Here is a 19,897-nt window from a genome sequence, read left to right on the forward strand (position 1 = left end):
GAGAACACAGGATGGATTAGTAAAGAGAGTTGACATTTCATGCAGTTATTGAGTATGATAGGCCTGCCTAAAAAGATGGGCTTTAAGAGCAAGTTTGAAACTTTGGAGGGTTGGTATAAGTCTCAGAGTCCGGGGAAGGGCATTCCAGAGAATTGGAGACATGCATGAGAGGTTCGATTAAGGTAGAGATTTATCTAATATCACTGGCAGATCTAAGAGCACGGGTTGGGCGGTAGACTGTGATGAGAGAAGAGAGGTAGAGAGGTGCAGCATCCCTTTGTGGATGAGGGTTATTATTTTAGTTTCAGCAAAATTTTATTGAATTAAAAGCATAAAGGTGCATTACAATGGGTCATGGCATAACATATGCCCCTTGCAGGGGGATCTCATAGAAGTAATTTTAGGGTGATGCATAGCCAGATACTGTATTAAAATAACTGAACAAGTGAATGGGGAGGAGGGTTGGATTAACCTGAGAACGGAGTTAGCACAAGATCAGTCTAGGTGGTCGCTAAAAGTGAGCGTCGTAACAAGCATATGTATTGGTGAGCCATGTGTAATCTACCAATGTCCTTAATGCGACAAAATTAGAGCCCTCTCAAGGGTAGGTGAACCCTGTGCAGTGATCCATTGGTTCCAAATACCTTCAAATACAGATAGTGTGTCTGTCCTGGTCGCCTCTATCCTCTCGAACAAGATACATCAATAGGTTTACTCTTTTTTTTTTTTTTTTTTTTTTTTTTTCACCGCGGTAAATGACAGATTTGGTGTTTTCCATTTTGCCGCTATATGGATTCTAGTTGCCAACGCCTTAAATTGACTCAATCTATGAGTTTTATTTTTGACTGGTTTATCCCCTAGAAGGAGTACAGCTGGGGTTACCGGGGTTGCATTACCTAATACAGAGCGGGTAAGGGTCTTAACGATATTCCAGAGACAGGCTACCAGGGGGCAGTGTCACCATAAAAGGGCCATATCACCCAGAGCATTACAGCCTCTGAAGCAGGTATTGGGAAGGTGGGGGTACATATTGGCCAGAGGAGCGGAATGTAATACTAATACTACTCTATGTAGTAATCTAAGGGAGGTCTCAGTCAGCGATACCTGCTGGCTGCTTTTCGCCAGAGTGGAGCAACAATGTCCCCATCTCGCCAAGGATCGTTCACAGCCTAAATCTGATTCCCACCGATCCATAAAGCATGACTTGACTGGAAGAGGAATGTTAAAGATAATGTAGAAGAGGGACCCCGAATGGGTTATTTGGGCAAATGCTTTCAAATACCGGTCGGGAGTCTGTGGCAGTGCCTCAGGGTATGGACCCTACAAAGTGAGGGTTACAATTTTAAATTGAATTTGGAGAGACAGGCATCCAGTGCAGTGATGGCATCCGTGTAACATTCGGTCTGAAGATGAGCCTGGCTGCTGCATTGAAGGGGTATTCTCGTCCAGGCATTCACATTCAGTTTCATTAATCTGCCATACATAAACATTTCTTCAATTAGATGTTATTAAAAAAAATGTTCCTGTGTGAAGATAATTTCTCATAAATGTAGTCATATGGTCCCTTAGAAACAAGACTAACTCCTTGGATACGACCAACTCTGCTGGAGTGATTACACAAAGAAGCAAAAGGTTTTTGTATATGAACGCTAAATCCAGGTGGTCTGCCAGGACTCTTTAGCGCATGTCTGGCCACCGCTGCCAAAATGTGAGGTGGTCGTATCGAAGGAAGCTATCTCGGGGATAACATGGCTACATTTATGAGAAATTATCTTCACACAGGAACATTTTTTTTTTTTTTTAATAACATCCAATTGAAGAAATGTTTACATCTGGCAAATGAATTAGATTAAATGTAAATGCCAAGATGGGAATACCCCTTTAAGAATAGATTTTAGAGGCGAGAATTTAGTGAGTGGGAGACCGATTAAGTAGGGAGTTACAGTCGTCTCGTCGAGAGTGAATAAGCACAACGATTAGCATTTTAGAAGTTTTAATTGTCAGAAATGGTTTCTGAGATGCATGCGGCAAGAGCGAGCCAGAGATTGAACATATGGTGAGAAGGAGTGTTCGGAGTCCAACTAAATCTTCTGTCACTTGGGCTAGGCTACTCTCTTCTTTCTGAGGCCCTTCTGATGTTTAAAACCCTTGCTAAATTTGTCGTTCTTAATTTCAGATGGAAATTTAACCGAGAATTCTGGCATAGATAGGTTGATGTATCTCCTCCATTTTGTAAACACACATTTACATTCTTTTTACACAAATGCAATGTTGGCGCTACTTGTTTACATTGCGATAACGTGGCATTTACCTAAACTTTATGTAGTTAGACAATTCTCCACAAAACCAGGTTCTACAGTTGAACCAATGGTATCTATGTAAACGTCATCGCATCCAGCAGAATATGACACGGCTCTATAGTATGAAAACTGCAAAGTATGAATTGTTATTGGCGTCTAAATATGGCAAAATTAAAAAAAAAAAGTTGTACAAAGGGTTTAATTTTTTTTAAAACGTATATAATTTTGGTGCACAGTGAAAGATGTAAAACAACATAAAGAACGGATGCCAGCTAAATATTGCTGATGACACCCTGCTGTAAAACCTGCGATTGGAGATTCTTCTGCTGGTTTTAACCCCTTATATGCCGTGGTCAAGCTTGTGAAGTGGATTGGACCCCCCTGCAACACTTACCCGGGGGGTACAATCCTCCAATGACAGCCCCTGGGTCTGCCAGTGACCCGGGGCTGCACAATGATATCCGGGAGCCGGGTCCTTCCCTGCTGTAGTTCAATGAGCATGTGCAGCATGCTCAGTGTATTACATTACACAGTGCAATACATATATTATCCAGAACAGACTCGGTAGAGACATAGGATGAAATAATTGATATTTTAGGGAGATCCATCTTTGGGTATTTCTATGAGTGGCAATAGTGGCGAATAGTGCGCTGCTTTGTAGTAGGGGGCAAAGTTAGGCAGTGAAAATCTGCCCAGGTGTTTATGCCTAAACATAGAGGAAAGTGCTATGTGTGGACGTTTATTGTTCAATACAAATTTGGAAATTTTGGAATGGATATGCTTGAATGTTTTCCCTATGATGGGGATGGGTAGTGATCTAAATAAGTATAGAAATCTTGGTAGGGTGACCAGTTTTATTGTGTGAATATGACCCAAAGGGAGGTTTTATATCAGTTTTTTAAGTCTGTTTGAAATTGCTGTAGTAGGGGAGTGTAAGGGTAATACCTCCTAAGGGTAATACTTGATGTGCATAGAGTGCACCTCTCTATATATATTATTGAAGATTCTGAAATTTTCTTAACCTTTAGAAATTGTTTTATGGAACTATATTTAGTTCAATAATAAAAACTATTTCACGTAACGTTTCACTAGGCCTGTCATATGCCCACAACTGGAGAATATCATTTTCTGGGGAAATAAATGATGATCAACTGGTTTTCCTGGACCTTGAATTGTGAACTTAAAATGGCAGGCTAACAACTTGATTTTTTTTCAATTTTTTTCCTCATTCTTTCTTAAGATACTGAAAAATATAAATAAAATATTGATAAACCTAATATTCTAAAAGAAAGCCTCTATTGTCACTAAAAGACTGTAAAAAAAATTATTTATCTATGCTGGTTAATTAAAAATTATTTTAAGATAATTTGAAGCATACCGATACTGCTAAATTTGGTCTGGTTTTGAATAGGGTTGCTTAAAATGACGGTACGTATACGATACTTTCAAAGCCAGAGCGGTTCAATAACAGGTTTCTGTTACATGCGATACTGAATGACTTCTACAGACTCCTTGTATCTGCAGACATTGGCCAGGGAATCCTTTTGAGAGATGTGTCGGGAGGGCTGCAGGGCAGGGACCACGTGCCCCTTTCTGTGGGCACCCGGGCCATCGCCCCAGCACACCAGACAGAACTCAAAGAATCTTCCTGCAGTTGCAAGCAACTTAAAAGATGCTTTCAGACGTATTTTGATACTTCCTTCTCTACATAGAACTGTAAGAAGAGGGAGAATGAGTAGGCAGGGCCGAATTATCTTTGCAGGACCTCCTGCCGGCCCCACGATTCTCTGTACAGAGGGAAACTGGAAAAAAGCTAAAGGCCAATCTGATTGAAAGTTGTTGAAGAACAGGGAGCAATAACTTACTACTTTCATTTTTGGTTGGCGACTCGTGATAAATAAGTGGGGGGTTTGGGTTGCAGTTTGGGCACCAACTGGGGATATAAATGTCAAATACAAAGGGTTTTGTGGAACCTTATGGTGCTACATTTCAGGCACCAGAGGTACAATAGTCAGATACAACGGCTTCTGAGGGTACAGTGGTCAGACCCAAAGGGTTTTACAGGAATAGACCCCCAAACCCCTTGTGCCTGACTTCCCCAAGAATATACTGCATTTAACCACTAAGACTCCACTATAACCAAAGAACCCTTTGTATGTGTGTGTATCTGACCACTACACCCCCAGAAACCCAGACTGGCGGTAAAGCGGTCATATACAAGGAGATCTGTGTAAAAGAAGAAGAGTTTTACATTGCAGAGAGCAGGAAGGAGATGATTGGAGCTCAGCCCAGCACCTATCCAAATCTTGTTGGCGTGCCTGCCTGTCTTCTGATCCTCACTCCTGCTGCTTCACTTCTTGCACATGTCACAAGCCGGTAGAAGAAAACATTCAATGCCCTTAATTTATTAGCCATGCGATTCCCCTGGCGCCAGGTACTCCTATGTGGGCAGACCTACCTGGAGTCTAGAGGGCCAGTGTCTCTGCTCCCAAGATCATCATCAAATGTGTTTTCTGATGGTCTTGGGCGACCCCTGTTAAATGGTCAATCAACCTCCTAACAGGTAGAGTGAAAAAGAATTGGATGGTAATTTATTTTTATATATATATTTGTGTTTGTTTAACAGGGAGAAAGAAGAAGCTCACCAGTTGCACCAGGAAGCCTGGGAAAGACATCAGGCCAGGAAGGAGCTCCGCAGCAAAAATCAAAATGCTTCTGAGCATCGGCCTGAGGAGCACTTTTTCAGCAGGCTGGATTCAAGTCTCAAGAAAAACACTGCCTTTGTTAAAAAACTTAAAACCATAACTGAGCAGCAACGAGATTCTTTGTCCCATGATTTTAATGGCCTTAATTTGAGCAAGTACATTGCAGAAGCAGCAGCTTCAATAGTAGAAGCAAAACTGAAAATCTCTGATGTCAACTGTGCGGTACACTTGTGTTCTCTTTTCCACCAGAGATATGCTGATTTTGCCCAGTCACTGCTTCAGGTGTGGAAGAAACACTTTGAAGCCCGTAAAGAAGATAAAACCCCAAATATTACTAAACTGAGAACAGATTTGCGCTTTATTGCAGAACTAACCATTATTGGCATTTTCACTGACAAAGAAGGTCTCTCATTGATCTATGAGCAGCTGAAAAACATCATAAATGCTGACCGTGAGTCCCACACTCATGTTTCTGTCGTCATAAGCTTTTGTCGTCACTGTGGTGATGATATTGCTGGTTTGGTTCCCAGAAAAGTGAAATGTGCGTCAGAAAAATTTAATCTAAACTTTCCACCAAGTGAGATCATTAGCCCAGAGAAGCAGCAGCCTTTTCAGAACTTGCTGAAGGAATACTTCACTTCGCTAACAAAGCACCTAAAGAGGGACCATCGAGAGCTGCAGAACATAGAACGACAGAACAGGTGAGATGGAGACAATCTGTGACAGGACAGTTGTAAGGATTACATTTTCTTATAATTTTGGAATAAAATAATATGGAAACTTGTTTTTAGGATTCAAACTGGCCAGTTAGTGCCCATGGGCCTCATCTCGTCACATATTGCTTGCTAAATAGTCAAGTGCATCGTAGGAATTTATTTATTTACCATTAAAATAAAGCATGATAAACCAGGGGTACTTACATAGATCCAGGCACCGTGAAAGTGATAATCTTTTTTGTTCTCCATGGCCCCCTTCCTTCTAAAATCAATTATGCTAAAAAGGCTGAAGGGCCGCTCTGTGTAACTTCAGGAACTGTTACACAGTCTCTTCTCCCCTTCTGCTCCCCGAGCAGTTGATGAAGGCAAGTTTTTAGGTCTAAACACATCTGCGATTGGGAAAAGTTCCTCCCTATTGCACTTGAATTGCATGTCAAAGCGCAATGTATGTGAACCTGACTTGTATGTACAAACACCGCAAAATGATTGTGAATTGCTTTATTTTCATTACCATATATACTCGTGTATAAGCCGAGTTTTTCAGCACAAAAAATTTGCTGAAAATCCTCAACTCGGCTTATACATGAGTCAATAGGCAGCCCAGCGCATTAAAAAAAAAATAAAAAAATTTATATACTCACCCTCCGGTGGCCCCGATGTCCGCGCGGGTCTTCCTCTCTCTTCCGCAGGGCGCCGCCATGTTTCCCGGGCGGCAGGCGCATAGTATGATGTCAGCAGCGGCCGCTTCATACCAAGCGCCTGCCGCCCGGGAAACATGGCGGCGCCCTGCGGAAGACGGAAGACAGAGGAAGATAGAAGAGGACCCGCGCGGACATCGGGGCCACCAGAGGGTGAGTATATAAGTTTTTTTTTTTTTTTTTTTGTTAGTGCTGGGCAGGCTGTATACTACTGGGGGCAGGCTGGGCTGGCTGTATACTTAAAGGGAGATCGGGTGGTAGGTGGATGTAAGGGACGTGAGGAGAGCTCTTTTTAGAGCTAATCCTCACGTCCCCGCTAACTTTTGGGAAACTTTATTGACCGAATATGTAAATTTAGTTATGCGGCTACTGGGGCGTGGAGTAGCCGGCACGAGGCAACACAGCGCGGCTACTCCACGCCCCAGTAGCCACATTACTCCTCCGACCCTGCTGTGTGCTACTGTGCATGCAGCTGCGCGCCGTAGCTGCGCGCCGTAAAAAACTCTGGAGTGAAGAGGAAAGGTCTGAGGGTATTTCTTCTCGTGGTCGGGACCTATATTCAAAATTGTATTCTCATATTTCTTGCATTTCTGCAAGGAAAAAGAGGTCCTTGGACCAATGTTTAAAACTTAACTTTTAATGTTCTTAGTTATTAGGAACAAATTAATATTATTATATTTAATGTTTGTTCAAAGAAATGGGTGCTAGCCTACTTTAGAAGTGAATTAAAATCGTGTCATGGTGAGAGTAGGTACTTAATTTTATTGAGGTTAGGAGATGGGAGTATCAGGTACTGGCCAGAGTAGAGATATATAGATATATACGCCCTGGTGTATTTTTGCAGGGAGTATAGTCTAAATATCCTCTCAAGGAAGTAGTGAATACTTTTAGATGGAAGGTTGCTTAACAACCCTTTTAAACTGAAGGTGCAGACTGCCCTGTTGTTGTACGGCTAATGTGGATGCCGCTATTTCTAAGCTACTCTGCTAACCCAGAAATTCCCATACAATCTCTCCTTATTTTGTCCCTAATTGCAGTGTGTCGCTGCAGATCGACACTCTGCTGTGATAGGATTCGTCCCACTTATTTTCACCATTCGTTAAAAATGTAGGCGCTCATGCAGCCCCCCCGACATGTTTCGCCATATCTATGGCGTCCTCAGGGGGTATCGGGGCTGCGCGCCGCACACAACAGGGTAGGAGGAGTAATGTGGCTACTGGGGAGTGGAGTAGCCGCGCTGTGTAGCCTCGTGCCGGCTACTCCACGCCCCAGTAGCCGCATAACTAAATTTACATATTCGGTCAATAAAGTTTCCCAAAAGTTAGCGGGGACGTAAGGATTAGCTCTAAAAAGGGCTATCCTCACGTCCCTTACATCCACCTACCACCCGATCTACCTTTATAGGTAGATTCGTGGTGGTAGGTTCTCTTTAAGGGGGCAGGCTGGGCTGGCTGTATACTTAAGGGGGCCGGGTGGGCTGGCTGTATACTTAAGGGGGCCGGCTGGGCTGGCTGTATACTTAAGGGGGCCGGCTGGGCTGGCTGTATACTTAAGGGGGCCGGCTGGGCTGGCTGTATACTTAAGGGGGCCGGCTGGGCTGGCTGTATACTTAAGGGGGCCGGCTGGGCTGGCTGTATACTTAAGGGGGCCGGCTGGGCTGGCTGTATACTTAAGGGGGCCGGCTGGGCTGGCTGTATACTTAAGGGGGCCGGCTGGCTATATACTGGGAGGCTTTGACCAATGCATTTACCATCCTCGGCTTATACTCTAGTCAATAGGTTTTCCCAGTTTTTGGTGGTAAAATTAGGGGTCTCTGCTTATACTCGGGTCGGCTTATACTCGAGTATATACGGTAATTAACTTTATGCCACCATTCATCTAGTCACATGATTCATTTTTTTTTTTAATAATTTTCTTTATTTGACGAACAACAGAGCAGATTACAGCAACATGAGTTCACATAATGTTTACAGAGCAGAAGCTGTCAAGCAGAAAAACAATCTAGAATCTGAATGCCAAAGGATGAGTAGTAACTGTGGAATACAATAATGAGAGGAGTTTCCGCACCTTATTGTGAGGTTCAACATCAAAAATTGTGTAATCACATTGAATCTGCCTGTCCTTCTGTTATTCTCCAACGAGAGGAGAGTTAGAACAGTAGGCTCCTGTGGCCCCATAGTGGCCTACCAGGGGCACAAAGAAATAAGAAGTAGAGAAGGATAAGAACAAAGAGAAAGTTCTGCATTTTGCCGGGAGAGGCCGGCAAAGGTGCAGGGGGAACATTCAATAAGGGTATTGGAGGAAGAAAGAGGTGATAAGGGAAGGGAGTAAGGGGAAAGGAAAAGGGACGGGGGCGGGGTTGTCTCGACCAGGAGGGATGAGGGTCACGCAATGCTTTACAGTAGCTCCCTATATTCGGGAGATAGCTTGAATTGGATCCAGGGTTGCCATGTTTTGAGAAACTTATCATGTGTACCATGCACCGAGGAGGTGAGATCTTCCATATACATCAGATCGTTCACCTTCGCTGTCCACATAGCCATCGTCGGTGGTACCGTTTGCTTCCATAAAAGTGGGATGCAGGCCCTCGCAGCGATGATGAGGAAGCGAACCAGAGATTTCTTGTATCGCTGGACTGACCTATCACAATGGTGGAGGAGGAAGAGGGCTGGTTCCAACACAATTGACTCTCCGCATAAGCGGGATATTACATTTCCCAGATCGAGCCAGAACTGTGATAAAACTCTGCAGGACCAGAACATATGTAGGAAAGAACCCTCCTCCTCGCCACATCTCCAGCAGACATCAGAGACTTGAGGGAAAATTGTGTGTAGCCTAGTGGGCACCCTGTACCATCTTGCCAGTAATTTGTAACCCGCTTCCTGGTAGCGAGAACTGATTGTTGCGTAGTGACAGAGTTCATAGATCCGGTCTTTTTGTTCGTCCGTCAATGATATGTCTAGATCTTCCTCCCAACGCTGGAGGTAAGGAGGGCCTGGGTCATTTGGGATTGAAAGTAGACATGAGTAGGACGAAGATAGTCTATGTCTCAGGCCAGTTGTGTTGGCGCAAAGGCACTCAAAAGAGGTTTTCTCCTTTGCGTATTGTTCGCATGGGGGTAAGGATGTCAAGTAGTGTCTAAGCTGTCCAGCTCTCCAAATGTCCAGGGGGCAGGGGTCCGTTTGCTCAGTCAGTTCCTGGGTCGTGGCCCAGGCCGTGTCCTTAATGAAGTGTTCCGCTCTGAACTTCCCAGACCTCCTCCATTGTTGAAAAACTATTTCTTCACAACCAGGCAGGAAGTCAGGATTACCAAGGATCGGAGTAAGAGGAGATTTCAGTGGCAGCAATCTCTCTCGAACTGACTTAGACTGACATATTGACAAAGTAGGGCCAATAGTAGGGTGGCGTTTCAAAGGTAAGGTCTTAGAAGGTTCTAGCCAAGGTAAGACCTGAAGGGGCGTTTGAGTGAAGGACTGCTCTAGTTGGGCCCAGGGTTTAGAGTTCTGATTGCAGCACCAGTCAAGAACCCTCGCCATATGTGCTGCATTATAGTAATTCCGAAGGTCAGGGAGTCCCAGACCGCCCCTTCTTTTAGGTCTAAATAAGGTTGCGCGGCTGATTCTCGCTGGTTTGCCTGCCCAAACAAAGCCATGCTGTAGGGCGTTCAAAGAGCGAAAGAAGGCTGTGGGCAAGTGGATTGGAATGGCCTGGAATAAATATAGGAGGCGTGGAAGGACATTCATTTTGAAAATGGCGCATTTCCCAAACCACGAGAAAAGTCCCTTGGACCATCTAGAGCAATCCCTCTGAATGTTTTGAAGTATGGGCGGGAAATTAAGCAGATACAACTTGGATAGTACTGCCGGAAGGTTAATTCCCAGGTACTTGATGCTGTCTGCGGCCCATTTGAAACCAAAGGAGGCTTGAAGCGTCTCCTGCAAAGGGGTGGGAAGCGATACATTGAGTGCTTCAGATTTACCCCAATTAATTTTAAAATTGGAGAGCAGTGAAAAGTTGCGCATTTCCTTCATAAGGTTAGGTAGAGATACCTGCGGGTTGGAGAGAAAGAAAAGGAGGTCGTCTGCATAAGCTGCTATTTTATGCGTGGAGCCGCTAGTTGTGATGCCCGAGACGTCTAAGTTATCGCGAATTCTGCGCAAGAATGGTTCTATCGACAGAACGAACAATAATGGAGAGAGCGGGCAGCCCTGTCGTGTACCATTCTGGATACGAAAGCTATCTGACAAGATACCATTCACGCGGACTGCCGCCGAAGGGGAGGAGTATAGGGACAACACACAAGCAAGCATACGGTTACGTATTCCGAAACAGCATAGTACTTCAGACATAAAGGCCCAGTTAACTCTGTCAAATGCCTTCTCAGCATCTGTAGAAAGAAGCATGAGAGGGATTTTCTTCAGATGTGCTTTATGTATGAGATTTATAGCTTTTGTGGTATTGTCCCTGGCCTCTCTCCCTAGAATAAATCCCGCTTGATCTGAATGGACGGTTTTCATTAACAACGGGGCCAGTCTCATTGCAAGGACCTTTGAGAACAGCTTGAGGTCCTGATTCAGCAGTGAAATCGGTCGATAGCTGGAGCATGAGGTTGTGTCTTTCCCCGGCTTCGCTATGACAGTGATGGTAGCATGTAGTGCCTCTCTAGGGAGAGAGGATCCAGAGGCCACGGCATTAAATGCCTTCGTCCAATGTGGTTCAAGCTGTTCCGCAAAGGTCTTATAGTAAGGTAACGAGAAGCCGTCTGGACCAGGGGCTTTACCCGTTTGCGTTTCCCGAAGGGCAGTAGTGAATTCAATTCCCGTTATGGGTGTCTCAAGAGTCTCTGCTTCTTCAGTCGTCAAGGAAGGCAGACCGGACTCCGCTATATAGGAACGTATTTTGCGTCGAAGTTCTTCTCTGAGTTGCGGGGATGCCGGCTGTTCTAAGTTGTATAAGGATTGGTAGTAGTCCCTAAAGGTTGCTGCTATGTCTCGACTGAGGTGTAGAACTCTACCAGTTGGGGAAGATATTTTGGGGACATAGGTGTGGGCTCTTTGCTCTCTCAACGCCCTGGCGAGGGTTCTACCGCATTTATTGCTGTACTCATAAAAATGCCGTTTGCATTTTGCAAGGGTACTCTTAGCCTTGTCTATCAGTAACGTTCGCAGGGATTCTCTAGCTGTCAGGAGGGCAACTCTAACATCAGAGGTAGGCGATCTCTTGTGAGAAAGCTCTAGTGTCTTAATTCTGTCCAATAAGGAGACAATGGCCTGGGCCCTCTCTCTTTTACGCCGGCTACCATGTGTGATTAACACACTACGGACATTGAACTTATGTCCCTCCCAAGCTATACATGGGTCTATGTCTTCTGCCACAGTTCTAGCAAAGTGGGTAGTTATCGAGCTCTTAATGTCTTCTAAAACTAAAGGGTCTTCCAGCAGGGAGGCATTGAGTCTCCATTGCCACTGGAAGTCTGAAGAGTTTGGAAGTGAGATGGTAATAGAAGTCAACGCGTGGTCGGAGAAAGTAATGTTGTCTATAGTAGCCTGTTGTAGTAGGCCTAAGTCGCTATGTCGTACGAACAGGTAGTCCAGTCTGGAATAGTTGTCGTGAGCTGCTGAGTAAAACGTAAAGTCTTTGTCGGAGGGATGGAATAGTCTCCAAGAGTCTATCAGCTGATGTTCATGTAGAAGGCCTTTTATTCTACGTAGACTGGCATGTGAGACTGCTGAAGTACCAGTAGACGTGTCTATCAGAGGGTCGAGCGCCACATTAAAGTCTCCCCCAATTACTACAGTGCCTTCCGCAAACTCATCTATCATGTCAAGGAATGAACTGATAGCTTGCGCTTGCCCTGTGTTCGGTAGGTAAAGAGATGCAAAGGTGAATAGGGTGTCCACTATTTTACCCTTTAACATGACAACGCGTCCCTCATCATCGCTGCGGGTGTCTATGAACGTCCACTGAAGGGAGCTTGATACAAGGATGGACGTTCCCCTGGATCTCGCATCTTCAGTATAACTATGATACGCGTGCGGGAACCACCTGTGTTTAAAATTGTATGGCCTGGATTCAGTGAGGTGGGTTTCTTGGATAAAAGCGATCTGAATCTTTCTGCGTTTGAGTAGATTAAAGAGAATAGATCTCTTTTCAGGGCTGTGAAGCCCCTTCACGTTCAGGGAGCCCACAGTCAGTGAGCCCACGGAGCCCCCTGGGCGAGACATGAAGGAAGGAGGTAAGGGGAGAGCAATAAGAAGAGGAGCAGAAATAAGAAATAAAAAAAGGGAGGGGGGGAAGAAGACAGGAAACTATGTAGGACAAAAGGAGAGGCAAAGCCTGGGCTGGAAGAGGCACAGACGGAAAAGAGTGAGTATGAGGGGGAATGGAGAGTTCCCCTAACTCCCAAGTGTACGCACGAGGGAACACCAGTGACTGGTGTGAGTGGGAAGCGTAGAAAAGCGTGGGCGGAGCTTGCGAACTAGAAGGCAGTAAGTTTCAATAAAGTGTATATCATGGTCCAGTAACATCATCCCCGTCATAGCAACGGCCTTAAAAACCGGTGTGTTATATGGCCGGCTAGAGGGGGAGGCACAGGCTTAAAAAACAACAACAAGGAGCATTGCATGGTAACATTAGATATATAAGAACTAGTAATTTACATGACAATAATCATCACTGATAGCCATGGAGAGACCAACATTAACAGTTCCAAATAACGACATAAAAAGAAAGAAAAGAACCTTTATAGGTCTGGTGCCATAGACTTAGTGTGGTGGTATCTGGAACCCTTCAGGGTCAGGGCAAAGTTAAGCTGCAGTGACAATGGGGGTTGATCTTGCTCCTAGGACAGTCCATTGCAGCGGGACAGACTCTCAGGCCTCTGAAGGGAGGGCAATCGATAAGTCCGGGCCCATCCGTGTATCTCCTTCCACCGGTTCTTGGGTGGGGAGCGCATTTGACCCTGAAAGTGAGGAGCGTCTTCTTCTCCGAGAATCTCTCCTTCTTCCAGGAGGTCCGGCTCCAGGTCTAATTTGGTCTAGACACAGCCAGTTAGGAACTTCAACTGGAGCCATGTTCAGGAAGAGAAAAAGGTCTGGCAAATCTTCCGGTTTTCTTAGGAAAAAATTGTCCCCATTATATCTGATTATTAAGTGAAAGGGGTGTCCCCAGCGGTAGGTGGCTCCCAATTCCTTGACACGTTGTAGCAGCGGTTGTAGCATGCGTCTCATGCTGAGTGTGCGGGTGGAGAAATCTGGATAGACATTGATCTCTGAACCATCAATCCGGAATGTGCCTTCGGACCAAGCAGCTCGGATAATTTTGTCTTTATCCGTGAAATAGTGGAGACGGCAAAGTATGTCTCTGGGTACGGGAGGATCCGCAGTTGACATCCTAGATACTCTATGAATACGATCTATGAGTAGTTCCGTGTCAGGTGGACGGCCTAGCAGTTTGTTGAAGATGGACGTTACCCTCTCTGGGAGATTGTCATGAGGAAGATTCTCGGGTAGGCCCTTAATGCGGATATTGTTCCTTCTGCCTCTGTTCTCTTGATCATCTAAGAGGAGGGACAGACGTTGTAGATGTTGTCTGGAGCTACTGGCCTCTTGTTCCAGGGCAGAGACTCTATCCTCCAAGGAGGCAGTGGCATTCTCAGTGTTCCCAGTACGGGTGGCGAGCGCATCAATATCCTCTCTAATGCCTTCAAGAGCCTGCTGGTGAGAGGCCTCTACTCTCTGAAGCACAGAATCCAAGTCCTGTCGTGTAGGGAGGGCCTGAATCAATTCTCTAAGGAGCTGCAGTTCAGAGTGAATCGTTCCTCTGTGTTCGCCTAGGGGAGGAGGGGAGGAAGTAGCATGGCTCCTGGGGCTTGCCTGCTGGCTTATCCATCCAGGGCTTGGTGGCTGGGCATCTTCCCCAACTTGTGAGGAGTGTGGGCTCTCCTGTGGGGCGGATGGGTCATTATGCCCCTGTCTCCCAGTAATGGTGTCTGGAGGGCAGTAGCTTACAGGGACTGGCGCCATGTCAGTTTCTGGCAATAAGCCAGGTCCCTGCGCCCCTGCCCCGGTCCCCAGTACCTGTGCTCCTCCGCTGTCTCCTGACCTGCAGGGGGATTGCCGGTTCCCTGCGCTGAGTCCGCGCCACTCTTAGCTCCCCTGCCGGCTCCCCCGGTCCGGTGACGTGCTGTAGGTGGAGCGGGCGCCATGTTGGATCCGGCCGGCGTGATGGACGCTGCACGTGGCTGGTGCCGGAATCGCTCCAGACTCCGCTCCATTGCCGCGTCGCGGGCTTCTGCCGGGGTCGAACGTGCTGTGCTTCTTCCCCTCCTGTTGGACATGCCGGTATGTCGGGGAAATCTTGCTAGGGGACCGATAATGGCGCCTTCAGGAACGGAGCTCCTGCAGGAAGCGTCCTTACTCCGCCATGCCTAAGCCACGCCCCACATGATTCATTTAATTGTATTATTTAATTGTAATTCTGGATGGGATATGGTTCATTTAGAGTACAGACCAAAAGTTTGGACACGCCTTCTCATTCAAAGAGTTTTCTGTATTTTCATGACTATAAAAATTGTAGATTCACACTGAAGGCATAAAAACTGTGAATTAACACATGTGGAATTATATACTTAACAAAAAAGTGAAACAACTTAAAATATGTCTTATATTCTAGGTTCTTCAAAGTAGCCACCTTTTGCTTTGATCAATGCTTTGCACACTCTTGGCATTCTCTTTATGAGCTTCAAGAGGTAGTCACCAGAAAAGGTTTTCACGTGACAGGTGCTCTGTCAGGTTTAATAAGTGGGATTTCTTGCCTTATAAATGGAGTTGGGACCATCAGTTGTGCTGTGCAGAAGTCATGTAGATAAACGGCTGATAGTCCTACTGAATAGACTGTTAGAATTTGTATGATGGCCTGCAGCTAAGTAAAGAAAAACAAGTGGCCATCATTACTAAGAAATGAAGGTCAGTCCTAAAAATTGGGAAAATTTTGAAAGTGTCTCCAAGTGCAGTTGCAGAACCATCAAGTGCTACAAAGAAACAGGTTCATACGAGGACCGCCTCAGGAAAGGAAGACCAAGAGTGACTTCTGCTGCGGAGGATAAGTTCATCTGAGTCACCAGCCTCAGAAATCGCAGGTTAATAGCAGCAGCAGCTCAGATTACTAGAGACCAGGTCATGCCACACAGACTTCTAGCAGCAGACACATCTCTACAACAACTGTTAGGAGGAGACTGTGTGCAGCAGCCTTCATGGTAAAATAGCTGCTAGGTAACCACTGCTCAGGACAGGCAGCAAGCAGAAAAGACTTGTTTGGGCTACAGAACACAAGAAATGAACATTAGACCAGTGGAAATCTGTGCTTTGGTCTGATGAGTCCAAATTTGAGATCTTTGGTTTCAACCACCGTTTCTTTGTGCGAAGCAGAAAAGGTGAATCAATGGACTCTACATGCCTGGTTCCCACCGTGAAGCATCGAGAAGGAGGTGTAATGGTGTGGGGGGCTTTGCTGGTGACACTTTGGGATTTATTCAAAATCGAAGGTATACTGCACCAGCATGGTTACCACAGCATCTTACAGTGGTATGCTATTCCATCCGGTTTGCCTTTAGTTGGGCCATAATTTATTTTTCACCTGGACAATGAGCACAAACACTCCTCCAGGCTGTGTAAGGGCTATTTGACCAACACGGAGAGCGTTGGGTGCTAAGCCAGATGACCGGGCCTTACAGTTACCAGACTGGAACCCAATCGAGATGGTTTGGGGTGAGGTGGACCGTGGAGTAAAGGCAAAAGGGCCAACAAGTGCTGAGCATCTCTGGGAACTTCTTCAGGACTGTTGGAAGACCATTTCAGATGAGTACCTCTTTAAGCTCCTCAAGAGAATGCCAAGCAAAAGGTGGCTACTTTGAAGAACCTAGAATATGACACATATTTTCTTTTGTTTCGCACCTTTTTTTTTTTTTTTTTTTGTTAAGTATGAGATGAAACATGGACTGTTTACAGTTCAGCAGGAGGGGAGCTCAAAAAAGGGATCAGTGTGTGAAGGATGAGCTCCCTGTCTCAAGATGAGTTTGGAGATCTGTCAGCTGCAGAGGAGGAACAGTATCGGCCTAGTTAGCCATCTCCCATCCCCTGGTATAGTCAAGAAAGGGCAGAGGGCAGTAGCCAGCCTATAAAACTCTCCTATGAATTTGTACATTAATATTTAAAGAGGACCGATCAGTTGAATAAAGCACTTTATCTGCTCATACTAAAGTAAGAATCTCCCTAGCCCTCCCCCAGTTATCGCATTGTTAAATTTGTAGCTTTATTGGAACATGCCGATAAGCAAGTTAAAAAATCCACTACATAGCGGACTGATTGTCGGACCTAGCTTACAGTGGTCCAGCTTATTCATGAGGAGGCTGTCCGAGGCGCCTTTCTCCGGGTGTGTCACTCCCATACCATATGCTGGCAGTGACTTCCAGGCTCGATAATGCAGTCACATACCTCTAAGACCGCCCCCTTATGAATAAACCGGATGTAGTGGATTGTTTCCTTGCTTATCGCTATGTTGCGATAAAGCTACAGATTTAATAAGGGCTAGGGAGCGGTTTACTTTAGTAAGTGCTGCTACAATGTTTTATTCACCTGACAGGTCCTCTTTAAATGTTCATGTATAAATTCATAGGAGAGTGTTACAGGCTATCCAGTCAAAGCTCACTGTGTCAGACTGAGTATTAATTTATAGCTTTCTAGGAATAACAGAGAAACCACACGTTGCAGAGTTAGTTAGCAGAAAGGATGCCTGGAATTATTTTATGCAGAATACAAGAATTTTCGGAAACGGGCACATAAGTGTTCACTTCATTAATAATACAAGGTTTTCTTTTTTTTTTTCCTTTCTCTGGCAGGCGCATCCTTCACACAAAGGGAGAATTGAGTGAAGATCGACACAAACAATATGAGGAATTTGCAACTTCTTATCAGAAATTATTGGCAAACTCGCAATCTCTTGCTGATCTTCTAGATGAAAATATGCCTGAGCTGCCTCAAGACAAACCTGTTCCAGAAGGTATTTGATGATGGATGTGCATAACAAAATGTATAATTCATAAAATGTTTGCACAGTAGAGTCCGTCTCGGAGACCCAAGAGACCTAGTTAACCAGGCATCAGTAAAAGAGAGGTTGAGCAAGACAAATGCTACCTGCATCCATTGTAATGTTTTGAATGTCAGCCCATTCATTACCAAAGATACTTTTAATGTCTGAATATTCACATCAAAATTCTTTTTTTGCTGTCAATGCGATGTGATTCTTAGCTGGTGACCGGTTCCAATAGCCTATGCTATGCTAATTTTTAAAAAAATGTCTCCATTTTGAACATTTCAGTACTTTATATAAGTTTGATTAACATAAAAGGGGGCAGCTGCAGCCTGGGTACCTATGCACGAGCTTAGGTTGGCAGGCAGACAGCTCAGTTCAACCAGGGCCGTGTTCACTGTTCTTTTCCCGTGCAGAACTTAGGTTTTTTCTGTCGGCCTAACCCATCTGCCTAGCCCAAGGCCCCTTAGTGAGTGACTTAGAAACCCGTATGGGTGGTCACTAAGGGGTTAATACTCATTTTATTTAAATTTTTTAAAGTGTGACATATATTATGCATCCGAACAAAGCTAGTGAAACGAATTTCATTAAACAATAAGCAGGTGTATTGTCTGACTTTTAAGAGTGCTTTACCATTTCAACTTTCTATATAGGTTTGGTCTCATATATTATCGGCCCAATCCTTTCAATTTCAAAATAATGTACAATAAAATTGTACTGTTTGAAAGGATATGCACGTTGACCACTTTAATCTGCACATTCCTTGATAGTCCATATACACTCACAGTAGTCACAAAGAGGATGAAAGAGGGTAAAAATAAATAGCAATAGTAGCATAGATTGATTATTAAAATGCAGATACTTAATATATAACTATTAACACTCAACATTTAACTTTCTAGTAATATATGTTGGGAAGCGTGGTGTCAGTCCTAAGGAAAGACCATCAGTAGAAAAACCCCTCTCATATGGTATTTGTAGCTATGATGATCAGTTTTTGAATGGGTGGACTTGTGCTGCTGAGTGTTAGGTCACCGTTTTGGTTTTATTTTTTGCCATCAACAAATAGCAGAGTGGACAGAACCTTGCTATTTTTCATCCTTTTTCTGATTTTTGATTAGCCAAGTTTTATCATTCTTATTTTCGGGCACTAATCTGTGTCCTTTTAATATACCGTATGCCTTGACACTTTTTTTTTTTTTTTTTTTCAGAACATGGACCTGGCATTGACATATTTACACCTGGAAAACCTGGTGATTATGACTTGGAAGGAGGCATCTGGGAAGATGAAGATGCACGAAACTTTTATGAAAACCTGATTGATCTCAAAGCTTTTGTTCCTGCAATTTTGTTTAAAGACAATGAAAAAAGTTCTCAAGCGAAGGACAGTGGCAAGGATGATTTCAAAGGTATGTAAATCTAGACCTCTGCAGAGTACAGGATATGTGGATTATCACACCCACTGCTTTCTAGTTCTTTTCTGGATATTTGTGAAACCTCAAATGTAAACCTTTTGTGAAGCTCAAAGGGATTGTCCAGAGGTTGAAGAAAATGGCTGCAGTCCAATAGCTGAGCCAGAAAACAGAATAAAAGTCTTGGGTTTGAAAGCCTTCACCCTTTTTCCACTGAACAACACTTTAAGCTAACTGCATATGATGTAGATCTGTTATACAGGGAAACTACCTATAGATCTACATAAAAGACTTGAGATAAAAAATTATATAAAATTATATAAAAGATTATTCGTCCAAAATACATGCAGAATGTTCAAAATTTTATTATTGACTTGATGAAAATCTGTAATTCCGCAGCAGACAGATATTAAGTCTGCTCCAAATGTCCATTTTTGCACACAGAAGAGATTTAGTAAGTCATAGACGTGGTTGATGCTGTATAACATTGCTTATTTTTTACATGGAAGCCGCATAAATCACAGCAGGTACAGGTGTTTATATAATGGGTATAACCTAAATTATTTATGGAATGTCTACTTGATTTAAAGAGAACTGTGGGGATTTGGCCCAGTAGAGACCGTGGTAGCCCCCAGGTCTAACATCTGCCTGACTTCTTCGGATATGGCAAGCCGGCGCGCTTCAGGGACCCGGTAAGGTTTTTGGTGTACCCGGATGTGGGGTTCGGTTATGATGTCATGCTTGATGACTGAAGTACGTCCCGGTAACTTAGAGAACACCTCCATATTTCGGAGCACAAACTCCCTCGCTTCCTGAATCTGGGCCCTGGAGAGGGACTCCGAGATCCGTACTTCAGGCACCTTGGCATCGGGTACACCTACCTCCGGTGTCCCCTTCTTGGAGACAGACGTCTTCTCTACTCCCATGGCCATCAGGGACTCTCTTTCCCTCCATGGCTTTAGGAGGTTCACGTGGTAT

The 19,897-nt window shown here is 44.5% G+C and overlaps 1 protein-coding gene across 7 annotated transcripts in view; it reads left to right on the forward strand.

Moving 5' to 3' along the window:
- The window catches only part of UPF2 (UPF2 regulator of nonsense mediated mRNA decay), a 73,691-nt gene that overhangs the window by 15,817 nt on the left and 37,977 nt on the right, over positions 1 to 19,897 (forward strand). For all 7 annotated transcript variants that reach the window (XM_072147354.1, XM_072147353.1, XM_072147352.1 and 4 more), the window contains exons 3-5: positions 4,927 to 5,706; positions 17,317 to 17,477; positions 18,719 to 18,916. In XM_072147354.1, coding sequence (XP_072003455.1) covers positions 4,927 to 5,706; positions 17,317 to 17,477; positions 18,719 to 18,916 — 1,139 coding nt within the window. The remainder of the gene's footprint in view (positions 1 to 4,926; positions 5,707 to 17,316; positions 17,478 to 18,718; positions 18,917 to 19,897) is intronic.

Source organism: Engystomops pustulosus, chromosome 4 (genome assembly GCF_040894005.1).
Source record: "Engystomops pustulosus chromosome 4, aEngPut4.maternal, whole genome shotgun sequence".
Lineage (NCBI taxonomy): Eukaryota > Metazoa > Chordata > Amphibia > Anura > Leptodactylidae > Engystomops > Engystomops pustulosus.